This window comes from Hypomesus transpacificus, unplaced genomic scaffold (assembly GCF_021917145.1).
Source record: "Hypomesus transpacificus isolate Combined female unplaced genomic scaffold, fHypTra1 scaffold_156, whole genome shotgun sequence".
Classification (NCBI taxonomy): Eukaryota; Metazoa; Chordata; class Actinopteri; order Osmeriformes; family Osmeridae; genus Hypomesus; species Hypomesus transpacificus.
The window spans coordinates 241,836-258,721 of record NW_025813723.1 but is presented as its reverse complement, the minus strand read 5'-3'; the positions used below and the strand labels follow the sequence as shown (position 1 = coordinate 258,721).

The 16,886-nt window shown below is 42.8% G+C and overlaps 4 protein-coding genes across 6 annotated transcripts in view; 2 read left to right on the top strand and 2 right to left on the bottom strand.

Moving 5' to 3' along the window:
* sf3b3 (splicing factor 3b, subunit 3) overlaps positions 1-3,550 on the bottom strand; it is a 30,627-nt gene extending 27,077 nt beyond the window's left edge. For both annotated transcript variants that reach the window (XM_047051484.1, XM_047051485.1), the window contains exons 1-10: positions 3,434-3,550; positions 2,715-2,843; positions 2,344-2,499; positions 2,034-2,204; positions 1,580-1,752; positions 1,337-1,478; positions 1,139-1,251; positions 701-838; positions 473-576; positions 158-323 (exon numbers count right to left, since the gene is read on the bottom strand). In XM_047051484.1, coding sequence (XP_046907440.1) covers positions 158-323; positions 473-576; positions 701-838; positions 1,139-1,251; positions 1,337-1,478; positions 1,580-1,752; positions 2,034-2,204; positions 2,344-2,499; positions 2,715-2,784 — 1,233 coding nt within the window. In that variant the 5' untranslated portion in view covers positions 2,785-2,843; positions 3,434-3,550. The remainder of the gene's footprint in view (positions 1-157; positions 324-472; positions 577-700; positions 839-1,138; positions 1,252-1,336; positions 1,479-1,579; positions 1,753-2,033; positions 2,205-2,343; positions 2,500-2,714; positions 2,844-3,433) is intronic.
* Positions 3,551-4,023: 473 nt separating this feature from the next.
* On the top strand, positions 4,024-6,952 carry ccdc34 (coiled-coil domain containing 34). Its single transcript, XM_047051473.1, has 7 exons — positions 4,024-4,251; positions 4,416-4,659; positions 5,074-5,212; positions 5,475-5,582; positions 5,911-6,069; positions 6,214-6,343; positions 6,478-6,952. The coding sequence occupies exons 2-7, from the start codon at positions 4,424-4,426 to the stop codon at positions 6,684-6,686; spliced, it is 981 nt and encodes a 326-aa protein (XP_046907429.1). The 5' UTR covers positions 4,024-4,251; positions 4,416-4,423; the 3' UTR covers positions 6,687-6,952.
* A 319-nt stretch (positions 6,953-7,271) lies between these two features.
* On the top strand, positions 7,272-10,381 carry LOC124488927 (ras-related protein Rab-19-like). Of its 2 annotated transcripts, XM_047051474.1 has the most exons (5): positions 7,272-7,389; positions 8,064-8,151; positions 8,816-9,004; positions 9,541-9,724; positions 9,867-10,381. In XM_047051474.1, exons 2-5 carry the CDS (start codon positions 8,101-8,103, stop codon positions 10,154-10,156), a joined length of 714 nt encoding a protein of 237 aa, XP_046907430.1. In that variant the 5' UTR covers positions 7,272-7,389; positions 8,064-8,100; the 3' UTR covers positions 10,157-10,381. The 2 variants fall into 2 exon arrangements, with proteins under 2 accessions (XP_046907430.1, XP_046907431.1); XM_047051475.1 differs by lacking the exon at positions 7,272-7,389 and having other exon boundaries at positions 7,733-8,151.
* Positions 10,382-10,435: 54 nt separating this feature from the next.
* Positions 10,436-15,004, bottom strand: hdhd5 (haloacid dehalogenase like hydrolase domain containing 5). Its single transcript, XM_047051472.1, has 8 exons — positions 14,433-15,004; positions 13,456-13,659; positions 13,238-13,350; positions 13,000-13,093; positions 12,863-12,896; positions 12,602-12,776; positions 12,243-12,431; positions 10,436-11,970 (listed from the first exon to the last, which is right to left on the bottom strand). Exons 1-8 carry the CDS (start codon positions 14,526-14,528, stop codon positions 11,547-11,549), a joined length of 1,329 nt encoding a protein of 442 aa, XP_046907428.1. The 5' UTR covers positions 14,529-15,004; the 3' UTR covers positions 10,436-11,546.
* Between the last annotated feature and the right edge of the window lie 1,882 nt (positions 15,005-16,886).

Genomic DNA, 16,886 nt, shown 5'->3' with positions numbered 1-16,886 from the left:
CTAGACATGCACGGTGGAAAAGTGTGAGTGTCTATGCTGAGATCAGAGGGTTGAAAGTTCTCTCCATTGGTTTTCCAGTCAGAGAAGAGACATGAGAAACTCATCACTTCAACAGCAGATCTGGTGGCACACACACTCTCCCTCAACACACACACACCTGGCAGGACATGATAGGCGACAGGTTCTCCTGCTCATCCACCAGAACCAGGTTCTTAAGTGGGCGGGGCTGGAAGAAGAAGGTATCCCCCTCCTCCAATGGCATAGCAGACGAGAACTCTGGCTCTTCATCATCATCCCCCAGATGGGCTATCTGGTACAGGTAACTACGGACGAGAGAGAGAGAGAGAGAGAGAGAGAGAGAGAGAGAGAGAGAGAGAGAGAGAGAGAGAGAGAGGGGGCGATCAGAACACCAAATGAGGATGGAGACACAAAGTAGCAATGTTTGTGAGTGCGAGGAAAGAATAAGGCTTACTGATTGCCGAACTCGGAGGCGACAAAGAGGAAGCCAGTTTTCAGCACACACATGGCTGTTGCCACAGGAATGGTGTCAAAATACTTCATTCGGATCTCTGTTACCTAAAATACAAAACATGAAGGCATGAACATCCAATAGCCAGCCCTCCTCAGGTAAGGTTTGAAATCAGATAAGTGGGCCGAGAACCAGTCCATCCCTTCCTTTCTTGACCACTTCTCTTCTTACCATCTCCTCGTCTGTCTCCAGGGTGACCTTGAAGATGTCTCCTTGCTCGGTTTGAGCCAGGAAGAAGAACATGGACTTGGTCTTGTGAGTGGCTGAGCACACGAAGATCATCCCTCGTTCTGGGTCGTCCAGGTCATTCTGAAATACAGCAGAGCGTGTTTGCATCAGCACTGACCCTTACCCCTCCACATGCAGACTGCATTTCACTCAAAGGCCTTCGGCCTTCATAGAAAAGCGTGAAGGTAGAAGACAAAAGCCTATTTGGTGCTAGAGATCAGTCACAAAGTCCCTGGTTTAATATTTTTATTATTAAAAAAAAAGTTCTACTAACATTTCTCCAGTCATATCAACGCTGTTCAATAGTGAACGGCATTCAAATAAGTGTTTAGATATTAAACTATATATATTGAAGGCCATCTTGGAGAAGAATGTTCTTACCCTGCGTCTGGGGATGGGGCAGCGGATGTCAGGCTGGTCTCCAAAGTTCTTATAGGTGATGTAGTTTTCTGAGCAGATCAGAACCCCACTAGGCCCATCAGAACCTCCAGGAACTGAAAAAGAAAGGAGAGTGTTTAAATTGAGCTTTTATTTATTTTATTTTTTAACTTTGAATGTGTATGAATGGGTGACAGTTACCTGTAATGAGGAAGTTTCCATGCTCCTCCAGAGCCTCGCTGTACTTGCGGACCACATGGTTAAGACCCAGGTCCAGCTCGTAGAAGGTCAGGGTCTGCTGGGTGTTGGCAGCCGCTTCACCTGTTGGATCGTTGTCAGCTTCCTGTGGAGGTCAGAGGTTGGGAAACTTTAGTTCCGTTTTTATTGCAGGAAAGCCACGTCCCCACCACCACAGGGGCCACAGATTAGAGTGCTGGCTTTTACCTCATAGTCCATCTCCAGGCAGGCAAACATGGGGTTCTCAAAACCCACGTCGACTCCGACGAGGTGGTAGACCAGGGTGTTGGCCTTGTGGGCCTCCAGGGGAGAGGAGATAGTGAGGCGGGCGGCTGCATCTCTATTGAGGATGTACACCAGCTTCTGCTTCTCAATGGCACCTGGACATACAACACCACACCCAACTAGAATTAAAGTACTGTAAATGTATGGGTCACATACCTCTAAAGCCACATACAGAAGTCTTATAAGAAAGCATGACATCAAGGACTCAATACAGTCCAACTGCATCTGAGTCTTGCTGTGATCAGAGGTGTTGTAGTTCTCTCCAGTGATTATCAGTCAGAGAAGAGACATGAGAAACTCATCACTTCAAGAGCATTAATAACAATCTATGTCAAAGCCTTTGCCCGTGTGTGTGTGTATCTCATAGTCCCCGTACCTATCATGACAGCCCTGCCCTTGGGGTCGACCGCCAGGAACTGCCCAGGAACAATGCGCCTGCAGCCACTCTTCCCAAAGGTCTCCTGGTGGATCTTCTCAAACATGTTCTTTGAGGAGTGATACTCCAGGATCACGATACGCCCCGAGTCACTGCCCACGACAATGTAGTCTGGAGGAAGAGGAGAGATTGGTCGGGTCTCAGTTAATGTCAAACTCATAGACACACAATAGAACTGTGTTCAAACCTTCTAGACTGGCTTTAACTTGTTTTCTCTCCAACACGGGGGCGCATGCACACACACACACACCTTTAGTTCCTCCCGTGAGCCTGAAGGCCATGAGAGAGCGGATGATGCCAAACACCTCCATGGTGAGGAGCGTGTGGACCTTCCCCGTGTTGGCATCCGGACGCAGCAGCTCCAGAGTCTTTCCCCGGGAGACAACAATCTCCTGCATCTTGGTGCCTGTCCACAGACATCATGTTGCAGAGTTAAGTCAGTTCATCCACCATAGTTAATCGTAATGTACGTGTGTGCCTTAATGCTGAATTGATCAGAGGTTTTTAAGGTATCTCCACTCAATTTATTGTCAGAGAAGAGACATGATAGACTCATCACTTCATAAGCAAATAACCTAGAATAGTCAAGATGGGAGACCATGACATCCAAACATCCCTTACCTGAGAAATTGCCATGGATGGCGTGCGTGATGCCAGTCGCTCGTTGCAGGGTGAGGTTGTAGAGAAACATGGCTGTTTGTCTCTAGGACCTTGAGGTGCAGGTCAGAGGGCCCACAGAGGCACCTGGATCTGAAGGTAACACCGCGTTAGATAACTAACTCTCCCAGGAAAGTTTCGAAGCAGCTAACTATTGATTTAGCTTGAAGCACTGGTTGCACGCTAACAGCTGACTTTAGCGCCTATTAATCCATCTCTACGACATACAACCAGCTAACCCACAACGTGCAGAGTGCAGTGTCCCGGACTTAAATGTAGACTGTCGGGCATTGTTGGTGAGACAAACACATTGGAGTCGCAGCTTGACTACAATGACTAGCAAGCTCGCTACGTAGCACTCGCTTCAGTGTTAGCTAGCTAGCATTAAAAGTGGTCAATATTGAGAACAAGTCCAGTATAGCTACAGTTTCAAACACATCTAGCCGGGCACTCAATATTACCCTTACACATTACACAATAAAAGACATGTATTTATAAATAGGAAGCCATTATTCATTAGCAGCGTGGTAGTTACTACACTAGCTAGCTTTGCAGTTGTAATCTCATTCATACAAAGGTCGGCAAACTGCCACCCTAATCATTAGTTATGTATCCAAATGCACAGGGATATTGCAATTATTGGGTTTGTGTTTGAATGCAGATGCTAAATAAAAATGTTTTACCGGTGTGACGATCAAGATGGTAAGGATATCGTTTGGATACAGAAGGTATTTCAAACGATAAATTTTTTAAAACTTCGTACACAGCACGTATGACTGCAGGGTCGCGGTTTTGCCAACCTCCTGACGTCACATCCTTTTCCTGGTTGCCAAGTAGTTTACAACAACCCTAACAATCCCCCACTACGGTCGTCAACACAAAGATGGCTTCCAAAACGTAATAAGTACATTGGATGTGTACATTATTACATAAAAATATCTAATACATGTATGTGAACGGGTTGAATTCACCCAAACAGTTGTTTTTGCTACACTGTGATTTTTGTGGGTCAGTTTGTTTTATACGATTGTTTCACAAATCTGGCATCCCCAAAGCGCAGTAGAGACTGTGATGTTTACGTTTTGTTACCGTAGGGGGTGACAAAGCACATGAATAGTGATCGGCTATCTAACTTGACAAAAAAGTTGTTCGCCTGACTGTGTGGTATTATAAATGTCCTGAAAAACAAGCAAGCAAGCAACATGCTAGAAAAGAAGCTTGATGCCATTTTCTTTCTTCTGCATCTGTCGCTGTGGTAACCGTAGCGTCAGGGCGTCTGTTAGATGCGTCGTGTTCAGACCTTCTGATTGGACGAGGCAGAGCGTAATGTATCATGGGAAACGAAAGTTGTTTGCAAGCACAACTGCAACAGCAAAGGATTTTTTTCTAGAAGACACTTGCGACATAATAATACTTACGATATTACAAAATCGAGTATTGGTCAAAGTAGAGCATAGCCTGACGTGTTTTATGTAATCCTCGCAAAGGATAAAATTGCAAGGTCAGTTAACCAGAATCTGAAGTAAATGCTCTGCGAGATTGGCTAATTAACAACTTTGTTGTCGGCTAGTAAAATCTGCAAAGAGCTAAACCATTATCGAATTGCTTGTTGATGACATGAGATGCTGCCCATTCATCAATTAACCAAATGTATTTGTAATTCAGGTGAAAAGATGACAACGTTCCCCACATCTGCCTCGAAGAGTTTCAGCTCGACCCCATTGAAGAAGCAAAGCAGTGGCACAGATTTACACAGATCTAAAAGTGTGGACGCCGACTCACCACACGGCTCCACGTACTCCCTTCTCTCTCCCATCTATCACGACAGCTTTGAAAGTGATGAGGAGGGCCTGAGTCCTGCAGCAGGTCGTCTCATAGACACCTCAGCAACACAGAGCGAAGATGCCAGGTCTGACTGGTGATCAATTCTAGCACGGCGAGGGTGTAATCTGTGCTTCATGACGTTCATATGTTATTTTAAATATTTGGATAGCATTTTATTATCAGGGACTTGTCAAAATCAAAACTATTTTCAGGCAAAGATGAAGTCTAACCTGGACTAGACAGAATAGGATTATTGTCTGTGTTAGTCTAGTGGGATTAGGATTACACTAAGTAACAGCCATTTAATTAGGGGAAAACAAGGTTTGTTTCAATGGAAACACGTCTGACTATTACACTACCAAGTGTGAAGATGTCATCCTACACAATGAAAATACTTACATTTAAAGCTGAAAGTTTTAGGTTTGTATGTGATTGTGTTTGTGTTTCTCTTTGTGTCACATTTGTGAGTATTAATACACGTGTGTTTTATGTGTTTCAGAGTGGAACTGCCTCGGAAGCCTCCTCATAGCACCGGGGCTGAAGGCGATGACCCTACAGCGTCTCTCAATGCCTGGGAGCGATGGCTGGTGTGCAAAGCCAAAGATGAGAGAATCCGAATGGAGAGGAAAGCAGAGGAGGTGCACAGCCGTTTACGACTATACTCGTCTATTTGGGGGTTTAAAAGATTGGAGTAGTTGTTGACATTGCTGTTTGTTTGTTTTTGTCGTTTTTTTTGTTTGTTTTTGTCGTTTTTTTTGTATGTTCTACTCTCACTGAAATGTATATATATATATATATACACACATGGGATCAAGTGTCAGGATTTGGGATTAGTAATCACGTTTTCTTGGATAACTGAGAATGGATGAAAGGCTGACAGGCTTTTGCGTTATAATCTAGGAGCGCATAGAGAAAGAGAAACAAGAGAAGCAGGAGATACAGCAACATAGAAAGAAGATGGTTGTGGAGGAAAAGATCCAAGAGTGGCTGAAGATGAAAAGAGAGCAGGTACCGAATTTTCTGTTTGTCATGAAATTACCCTAAAGGCTTTACACATTGCATATTCTTAGCCTAGGGCTAACACTGGGGCTAAGAAGGTTCTAAAAATGCTTTTAGCTCTAGGCTAAGTGCAGTGTGAAAAGCCGACTAGAGTCCCTGAGGAGATTCCTTTTCTAAAACCTAACCTAGCTGTCGTGAATGTATGGTTCCCACCGACAAAGCCAAGGGAAGGCACCCTGCCTGATTCGAGAATCAAATATGTGAATGCACTGATATCAATGGCAGCTTTGGGGGTGTTTTTCCTGCAGTTCTGTGAGACCTGGTTTCTGTTCCCCAGGAGAAGCAGGAGAAACAGCAGAAGCAGAGCCGACAGCAGGAGGAGATGCAGAAGCAGCAACAGAAGCAGAGGGAGGTGGAACAGAAAGCCGAGCAGAAGTACAGAGAGTGGCTTCGGAGGAAGAACCAGGAGAAAATGGAGAAGGAGATGAGAGAGAAGGTGGGTTTACTCCTACACCGAGTAATCTATACTCGCACACTAACAATTCTGACAATACACCAAACACTCTTTACAATAATGGTCATGTTTTTTCATAGAAACCATTCTTAGGCAGTGATATTAACTGTGTCTTTTGTTTTTCAGGAGGAGGTAGAAAAGAAAGAGGCTCAAGAGAAGGAGAGGAGACAGAGAGCAGAGGAGAAGTTTAAGGAATGGCTAGCCAGTGCTCATGACAAGAGCCAACCATGTCCCAAGACAGCAGGTTGCTCCAGAGGTAAGAAGACATTATTATTTAAAATTGAAAAGACCTTTTGTCATACAACAATCAAATTGCATACAAATAAAACAAAGTTATGCGACACGATCACACCTACTGACATACTGTTTTTCTGATGCTGCTCCCCATAGGTGTCTATGACACTACATCTTACCCGTCTCCCAGCTTCTACAATCCAATCCCATGGAAACCCACCCACGTGCCACCACCAGAGAAACCACCAAAGAAGAAAACAACCCATAGAAAAGTGCAAAGTCAGCCTAAATACCAGCATAGTCCCAGGATGGCCTTCAGACTGAGAGACACAGTGAGCTCAGCTCATCTGCAGACTAGGAGATGACACGGGATGAGTTGTGACAATTTTACTAATACTGTGGGAACACTGGAAACAACTGCACATTAAGTCCTAAAGTTGCTGGTAGCTTTACAGCAGGTATACGTGTTTTACAAATGAGTGGCCAGATAGTGGCTTATAACATAATTTCAGTATTTGTATATTATACTTTTTATAAATATGTTCTGGGTTTCGTAAATGTTACCACTTGAGTCATTGACACCTATACATTAAAACCATCACTGATACTTGATACCTTTCTTAATTTTGACCTAACAGGATCCCCAGACAGCCTGCCTAAATGTTATGTTACAAAAAAACATTCATTTAACAAATCCTTTAGTTCTAGCTCTTGATGTGGAAACATCATGTGACTTTACACACACAGACACAAACTTATCCCACTCTTTATCCCACTCAACTTATCACACTCTCTACTTCTCTCTCTCTCTTGCTCTCTGAGCAGAGAGAGATGGTGGCTGTGGGGCCAAAGATAGGCCAAGCATGGTGTGCCCATCACACTCACACATTGTTCTTTGTCCAGCTGGGGCTTGTGCTTTGGTGGGCTGAGATGACGACAGACAGCCTGTGTGGGAGGAGAGAGGGAGCGGGGTGAGGGGTAGAGAGTGAGGGTCTCACACGACAGAGCAGTCGAGACCTCATCACACCACTTAACATCTTACTGAGAGGTCAACGTATGAAGCCTGAGGTAAAGCTGTTTTTCTTACAAGTGTAAATTAACTTAATTATTATCCCCCAAGAATACCTGTAGTTTTATTTTATCGAGTGTTGTCCCGTTTTTCTTGAATGTAAATGTCTTGTTCTATACTTAGTCCTTGTCACGTGTTATCGACAGCCATGGAATGTGTCAGTTGAATGCAGTTGTGAGGCTACAGATAATGGGAAACGATCAACCCAAGGCTCTATTTACATGTGTGTTATTGTAGTCTTTATGACAGCTCTCCAGGGTCCAAAGGACACCTGTTTAGGCAAAAGAAACAAGTGTATTGTTTACATTTACACTACAGGCAGCCAACTTAATAGGGAGTGTCTCATTCTGTTTGTCAAAGGATGTGTACGCAGCAAGCACAGCACCGAGGAAGAAGTCTTGCTGATAATGAATAGCTCCAGCAACAACCACACCTCTGACTCCCTTGTGATATAAATCTAGAGGAAAAGTTGTGAGACAATAGGACAGGAATTTCAGTTAAGCAATGTGGAATTTAATGTGGGTTTCGACAATTTATGCTCTATTCTTAATACACGTAATTACACTGAGTTCAAAGTGAAAGGGCTTTAGGTTTGTGTCTTGTCAGGGTATAACCTTGTACTTTATAATACATATCTGAGTGATGGATGCTACCGCTTTCTTAATAATATCAGAAAGACTGTACTGTACCAAGAAACTACACCTCCCAAGATGCAGTGGAGCAAGTGGGCCGGCAGCTGGAAATCACACCTACCAAGACAGGTAGGGGGAGCTTTAGTTGTCCTATAGCAAGTGAAGGTGGGGAAAGGTTGACTGAAAAAGAGAGGACGTGCAGTGTAAAGGGCATAAGTACACTGGCTGGGCTAGAGTTATTTGCCGAAACAACATTTGAAGTGAGATGATTCTGTGGCTGGGGAGCGGAGAGATGGAATCCAGGGGAGCTGGGAGATAGATCCTCTGGAGTAAACACACCTGCTACACCCTTGGCATGGAGGAAGGAATCCTTGGTTATTTCCTTCAACATTATCCACGCAGGATAAGGAAACCGTTTCGCTTCTTTTGCTGGGTTACTGGCATCTAATGAGCACATGTTGGCAGGATGAAGTTCTCTTGTGCTTTGTTTAGAGAAACAAGCTTTTGATGGCAATAGTGGGCTAAACGATGGTGAGATCTATTTTGAGCTATAGCTAGCTCCATTGGTGTCATTTTGGACAAGTGGATTCTTGTTTTTTTATTTATAATTTTTTTACTAACCCTGATGGAATGTCTGTATTTTGTGACAAGGCTGTGATCATCTCTGTCATCAGTCCCAATCATTACTGACATCGCTCAGGCAAAACGCAAAAAACAGTTTTAGTCTTTAAGGTAAAGGAGTTGGAGTGTTGCTTCAGTCTGGTCTACTCCTGTGTGGCCACTCACCATGCAGCCCTCGGGACCCGGGCAGGATGACTCCTTTGACTTCCTGTTCAAGATCATCCTAGTTGGTGACTCAGACGTGGGAAAGACCTGCGTGGTCCAGAGCTTCAAGTCTGGGATGTTTTCAGAAAAACAGCAGAACACCATTGGGGTGGACTTTACTGTTCGCACCATGAATATTGATGGCAAGAAAGTGAAGGTACGTAACACCCTAATTCTCATTCCCTATGGTGGCAGGGTTCTGTTGAATTTTGTTATTGCTTTTATAGCACCATGCATTTTGAAAATGGCTTGTATATTTACAGGAAAGCTAGGAAATTGCTGAGAAGAGTGTTTCAACCTGAATTGGATGACTATTTGGCATTAGATGAGGGACCTACTTGAGAACTATGCCAGCACACAGTATACATGAAGTTATACCTTGTAGAACAAGTTGTGCAGAATGATATCTTAAATGTTACATTATGGGACCATGTCAACCTTGTTCAGTAAACCCTCTGACCAGCCTAAGCAAATACTTTTAGGCTTGTTCACTGCTGTTAGCCTTCCTTTACAAACAAACAAGAGTGTGCCTCAGATCGTGTGTGTGCCCCCTGGCTATGTGACTTGTTTTTAGAAGGAACACCTATTATTGTCTTGTGCCTTTCAAAGTACAGCTACAATAGTGCCAACTGCCATCTGAACCACATTCAGTATGTCTTCTTGTGTGTCTGTGTGTGTGTGGGTGGTGTACAGTTGCAGGTGTGGGACACAGCAGGGCAGGAACGATTTCGCACCATCACCCAGAGTTACTACCGCAGCGCTCATGGAGCCCTGGTGGCCTATGACATCACACGCCGCACCACCTTTGACTCTGTGACCAACTGGATCAATGAAGTGCAGCAGTACGGGGCAGCCAGCGTGGTGCTCATCCTCATTGGTGGGTCGGAGAGAACTCAGAGGCCCTGACTGTCCTTAGAACCCAGCTGCAGAACTCCATGATGTGATCACTCTCATTGGAGATCCTCATTGGAGATCTCATTGGTGATTAATTTCCTCTTTCCACTCTCTCTCTTACACAGGTAACAAGTCCGACCTGGAGTCAGTCCGTAGACAGGTGCTTTTTGAGGATGCATGCACCCTGGCGGAGGAGAGGGGAGCGCTGGCCGCCCTCGAGACCTCAGCCAAGCAGGCTCAGAATGTCGAAGCCGCCTTCAGTTTGATGGCCCGGGAGCTGGTAGCACGCAATGGCATGACCGTTACTGACGAACCTTCCCAGGCCCTGCCGCACTTCCTGCTCGGCACCAACTCTCATCCAATCCACGGCCCTGTTTCATCAGATAAGAAGTCATGTGATTGTAAAGGAGCCTAAGGAGGAGATGAAAGGAATGAGAAGGATGGTTGGTGAGACTGATGGATGGCTGACCAGTCAATCTTAACGTGTAGTTCCCGAGAGCAGGGGAAGAGGAGGGAAACTGTGGTACAGAAACTGTATGTGTGAGGCTGTATGTTGGGATTAAGACCAATACAATGTAGTAAAACATTTCTCTGTTGAAAGTGACTATCAGTGTTAGTTAGTTACATGATATGCAGTAGCACTTTTCTCAATACTCACGGCCAGTAAGACTCATAACATTTTATCAAAGTTAAATGAATGAGTAAAAGTGGTATTTTATTTGAAATACGCTTGAAGTGACTTTCCCTTCATGTTTTATTGCTCATGATTATTCCATTCAATATATTTGGTCAACTTTACAGTTTCACACATGCAGTCAGAAGCATTGGCAGATTTACATTCTGTAAAACATTTTCTAGTAAAAACAATTTGTCAATTAAATAAAACGTTATTGCTGTAATTTCTTCTCCCAGTCTGGAAAAACAGGATGTGTCTCAAACAATTATCCACAAATAAGACTTCTAAAGATACACCACCAATTTGAACAGTATAGTAAATCAGTTATGAATAGGATATTTTGCAATAGAGACAAAGATAAACAAATACACTTTCAAAAGCTACAAACAACTATACCTTAATCATTTTGAATGCATCAGTCCACTTTGGTTTGATAATATTGACCAATAATCTTAATAAAACAGTTCACAAAAACCACATACTGTAACTTTCTTAAAAAATCAAGACACTTTACAGTAATGAAAGTGACAAATCTCAATGGCAGCTTGACAAAAGTCTGTTGTTCAGTTGTTCTTCTTTGCTAAGTGATCTGTGGAACAAGGACATGTCAGAGTGGACAGAAATGTTTCAGTTCAGTGCATAGGCTGAGGGAGAGAGTTAAGGAAGTCTCAACCCATTGATCAGTCTCAAATAAGTAGTCATCATGACATGAACTGTTTGTTGGGTGAAGCTTTTTGTTCCGAGTAGTAGCTAAATCACAGTCTGTTCACAGTTCCTCCCACAACCCAACAACCAGAGAGAATATATGAGGTCCCAATGATGCAGTTTAATTACATTTAAAAAAAACAAAAAATACTTACTATTAGTGTAGTGTACTTCATTTGGGTATCACATCATTGCACTATGAAATACAGATTTAGCAGATTTCAAGCGGACGTCTAGCAGTCTCTAGGCACTTATTACAGATATGTACGGCAGGATAGGAGTTAAAAGTATGGTTAAACGGTGCTAGCTTTCTTGTTGAGAGGCAAACATATGGTTTGTTGTAAGTAAATCAGACCAGTGAGAATAAGAAGGTGACTCAGCAGGAGGGAGATTGAGGTGTTTGGAGGGGGGGGTCAGACAGGTTCTACTCCAGCGGACAGCCCTCCTTCTGGAACACCAGCTCCACAGCCTCCCTGACATCCTGCACCAAGAAGGACGGATGGGTCAGGCTGGGGTCGAAACGGAAGTCCCTGTGGCCGTGAAAGATGCGGTGCTCTGTGACGGTGTGGTGGGGGTCTGGGGGCAGCTCCTCCTGGTCCCGACTGTACACGCCCGTACAAACCAAGATTGAGAAACAAGCCTCGGGCTGGTTCTCTTTCACCCCATACACACCAGAACCCCCGCCCAGCTCTGTGGAGGTCATGCCGGGGCCGTCCTCCGGTGCCTCCCCCTGGGACTCTCCTCCCCCGCCCCCCTGGCGGGCATGCAGCTGTGCCCTGGCCTGCCTCGTGGCCTGGAGGTAGGAGTTATAGAGGTTGGCACCATAGATGTCTGACATGGGGTTGTCACTGAGAGGAAGACATGGTTAAAAAAAAGACAGGATTAGTGGAGACTATTCCTGTCGATGATTCCTTTTTATAAACATGTTTTTTAAGGGATCAACACAGTGATACAGCACCAGGGGAGGTTACAAGTCTACACCTAGACATCGACATCACTTCCTTCTCAGAAACAACAGCCCTCATCATTTGACAGGCCTTCTCCATTCTTGGTTTTGATGCAATACTAGGTACTTCAGTGTGTAGTGTCATTTCAAATCCTCCAAGTGAGAGTGACCTACCCAATGGCGTAGAGCCGCTTTACAGGCTGGGTCCAGCCCAGGCTGTCAGCCTGCTGTTTCACAAGCAGCTCTGCGTAATTGTACGTCACCATGCTGGGCTTCCCTATCAAAGCCTCATACTTCAGCTCACAGCCTGTGATCTTCTTATACAGACTTTCCAGGCACACTAGAAACATGCCATGGCCAAATCTACAAAACACAAAACGTTTAGTTAGTCCTGAATCAGATGTCGATCTAACTTGTTCTGAGTTATATGTGACGATAATCTGACCATGAGCATATAGACTGATTGAGAGTAGAGAACGTGGTGTGTGTATAGGTATACTTCTGTGTGTGTGTGTGTTTTAGTATGTGCAGACCGAGGATTTTTCGCCTCTGCCATCCACAAGAGGTCCATATTACAGGCCAGCACTGGGATGTGAGGGTATTTCAGCGATGTCACGGTACTCCCTGGTTGCCCATTGGTTAGGAGGACGTCCATAATCAGCTGGAGGTTAGTCTCCCATCTGACTGGCTCGCCAAACAGAATGATTGCTGTGAAATGTTACAATAGCAGAGCATGTTAACATATGTACATCTCTTTTGGCTGTCGGTCCAGTCCAGTTGGTTTAGAAACTTACCATCTATAGGTGGTAGATATTTAGTCGATGGAACCTGTAAAATATATCACCTAGTTTCACATTTATTTTCTGACCAAAAAAAGGCCTTTGTTTTACATGATGACTTACGACTTTTTGAAGTGTTCCTGGACACTTACATTGTATTTCGGTCTCCTATTATGATCCACCACATCAAGCAAAGGATACGCCTCTCTCAGCATATCAACGGTCACAACGTTCTGGAACCCTAGCCTGGAGTCAGACTGGTTAAGGTCAACAAAATGATGATCCTATCACGTCTGCTCTGTTGTGGCATAGTCTGGCATTTCGAGTACAGCCTGTGTTTGAGGCCCATGCTCTGTTATTACAGGATGACTATGAGGGTAATAAGGATACTTGTGAGCCACCTCTACGACTTGGCCCTGTCCCGACACCAGCACACACATGTTGTGGAACTGGCTGAACATACGCAGAGGACTGTGGGACAGCATCACCTGGTCTGGAGACACCTGAGAAGAAAAAGAAAATTCAAGTCAAGTTCAAAAGCATACATTACCAAACTGGTTAGTATTTGACCTGTACACCAGTCAATCACAGATTGGCTTGAAGCTCACCTCCACTTCCAGCAGGTGTGATAGCTGCTCAGCCTTGGCCTGCCTCATAGAGTTTCCTGCATTGGTCACAAACACCACAGGAATCTTGTACTTTCCATTCTGGTCTACCAGGTTCCTGAAGCACTGTTTGGCAGCAGGGATAGGTGTCCTACCCCTCACCAGCACCCCATCAATGTCAAACAAAAGTCCAAAAGACTTGTAGACCTGCGGGAACCGGGTTGAGGGTGATTTAAAATGTCATGTTTACAAACTAGAATAAGCAATACAGAGCCTGCAAATTGTAACATGTTGTATAGATGTGGGTGATCTGTAGAGGGTCTAGAAGGGACACCAGACGAAAAACAGCAGTAGTTTTATTGAGGCAGACGTTGTTGTGATAGGCTACAGCTCATGGTTTCATCAGGTAAAATATAAGACTATATAAAGATAGAGGCAACGGCTCAGACAAGCGCGGCTCAGAAGACGCGTCTTCCACATACTAAAGTAAACTTCCTATAGCGAAGTTTGACTTCACTTTATAGACACCCAAGCAGCGATGTGTCTTCATTTTTTCATATGTATCTCTGATTCAGTGAACAGTTGCTGAAGAACTGCTCGTGGGGCAAGGGGCTGTCCTGGTAACAAAACTGGTCATGCAGCTCAGACCCCAAGCAGACCATGGTGGACGGAGCTAGGCAGCTGGGCAGTCTGTGTCATGTAGGCCTAAGCAACAACCTACAGCTTTTATTTTTAGGTCACACACTCGACACTTAAAACAGTAACTTTACTCACTAGAACTCTTACACAGACGACGAGGAAGATGAGAAAAATTACTGTCCATTGAATTGACATAGGCCTAGAACTAATACGCTATAGCCTTCCCATAAGGCATTTTACGGCACTTAAAGTGATATTAATGACAGAGTAACTAGTTTTAAGCTAAAACACAGTAGCATCCAGTGGTAGCAAACTGAATATTGTCTGCAAACATTACTTACATTGCTGTACTTCCGTGATGTTGGAAGCGAATCAAGTTTTCCAAGTAGTCGCCAACCACTTTTTAAAATACTGAATCTTTGCAAAAATTCTGCCATTTTCCAAGTAAAAAATAATCACAGTAGACACAAGCAGCAGTAAGATAGCATTAATCAACTTGCTGTCGCTGGACTACACATATGCTCAAATAGAAACGCAGTGCGTCTTTCATTAGTTGTCGTTATCAATAACTACCATGCATCGTCGGGTCAACACATGTAGGCTACAGTAGGCCTACAATAAGCTAAAATGATCCCGCCTGTTTTTTTTCTATGGTTTCGATTTATTAGAAGTTGGATAGTCATAACTGTACTGTAAAAAAGATCCCGCCCCTTCCTCTTGCTTTTCTGTACCATAAGTTACGTAACAGAGTAGAGTCGATCTGATTTGTCATCGTCTAAATTAAGATTTCCTGCGAGCGACACAACGAAAAAAATCCTGTAGAGATCTAAATCAACAATAAGGTCTGTTTAACACAAGCTTAAAATATGCAACGTGGCCGAGCGAGGTGAAGTTAGTTTCATATTCGACATTCGACATTCGTCTCACATTCGGAAGACGCTACTTTGCAGCTCCGAGTTAGGGACCGGGTGAAAATTACCCATACAATTTTGAAAAATGATGACATTTATAATATTTGTATGACTATAAAACCTCAAACAAACAGCAGAGCATTCCAACAATGTCTGGCCTACTTCCAAACCCTTTACTTTTTCAATAAAACATTTTAAAAAATGATAGAAAATCGCTAATCTCTGAAAATAGCATGAAATCATTGATAATCTCAATAACTTTTTCAAACTTGTTTCAAAAAATCTCGAATGTACACCATATTATTCTAATAGTGTCTGGCCTACTTCCACACCCTTTACTTTTTCAATAATGTTTTTAAAAAAATGATAGAAAATTGCTTATCTCTGAAAATAGCATGAAATCCTTGCTAATCTCAATATCTTTTCCAAACTTGGGTCAAAAAATCTCAAATACACACCAGATTATTCTAATAGTGTCTGGCCTACTTCCACACCCTTTACTTTTTCAATAAAACATTTAAAAAATGATATAAAATCGCTAATCTCTGAAAATAGCATGAAATCCTTGCTAATCTCAATATCTTTTCCAAATTTGGGTCAAAAAATCTCAAATACACACCAGATTATTCTAATAGTGTCTGGCCTACTTCCACACCCTTTACTTTTTCAATAAAACATTAAAAAAAATGATAGAAAATCGCTAATCTCTGAAAATAGCATGAAATCATTGATAATCTCAATAACTTTTTCAAACTTGGGTCAAAAAATCTCGAATATACACCAGATTATTCTAATAGTGTCTGGCCTACTTCCACACCCTTTACTTTTTCAATAAAACATTAAAAAAATGATAGAAAATCGCTAATCTCTGAAAATAGCATGAAATCATTGATAATCTCAATAACTTTTTCAAACTTGGGTCAAAAAATCTCGAATATACACCATATTATTCTAATAGTGTCTGGCCTACTTCCACACCCTTTACTTTTTCAATAATGTTTTAAAAAAATGATAGAAAATCGCTAATCTCTGAAAATAGCATGAAATCCTTGCTAATCTCAATATCTTTTCCAAACTTGGGTCAATAAATCTCAAATACACACCAGATTATTCTAATAGTGTCTGGCCTACTTCCACACCCTTTACTTTTTCAATAAAACATTTAAAAAAATGATAGAAAATCGCTAATCTCTGAAAATAGCATGAAATCCTTGCTAATCTCAATATATTTTCCAAACTTGGGTCAAAAAATCTCAAATACACACCAGATTATTCTAATAGTGTCTGGCCTACTTCCACACCCTTTACTTTTTCAATAAAACATTTAAAAAAATGATAGAAAATCGCTAATCTCTGAAAATAGCATGAAATCATTGATAATCTCAATAACTTTTTCAAACTTGGGTCAAAAAATCTCGAATATGAGAGAGAGAGAGAGAGAGAGAGAGAGACAGACAGACAGACAGACAGACAGACAGAGAGCACGAATTAGAGAGAGAGGTATGTGTAAGATTACTCTGATGTAACCCCTTGACACACCCCATCACTTTGAGTGTCTGCCTGTCAGAAAAATTGAAGATGTATCTTTTTTTATTCTGTATAAAATGATACTGTATTCAGCATTCCTTGTGTGGAAAGAGAGGCCTACTCCCAAACCTGGAATAGATGGAGACGCAAACTCTGGTGACCATTTGCTTGACACCTATATGGTCAACTAGGGTTGATGACGCAAACACTCACACACATGCGCGCAAGGTCTATGCAAGGAAGCCAATGAAAGAAGAGTTATGAAGAAATTGGGATTTCCTATGTGCTTACATTATTCACTTATCAATAGAACTAGTCATTGGATACTAGTTAGTAAGTTCTCATGTAAACTTGCTA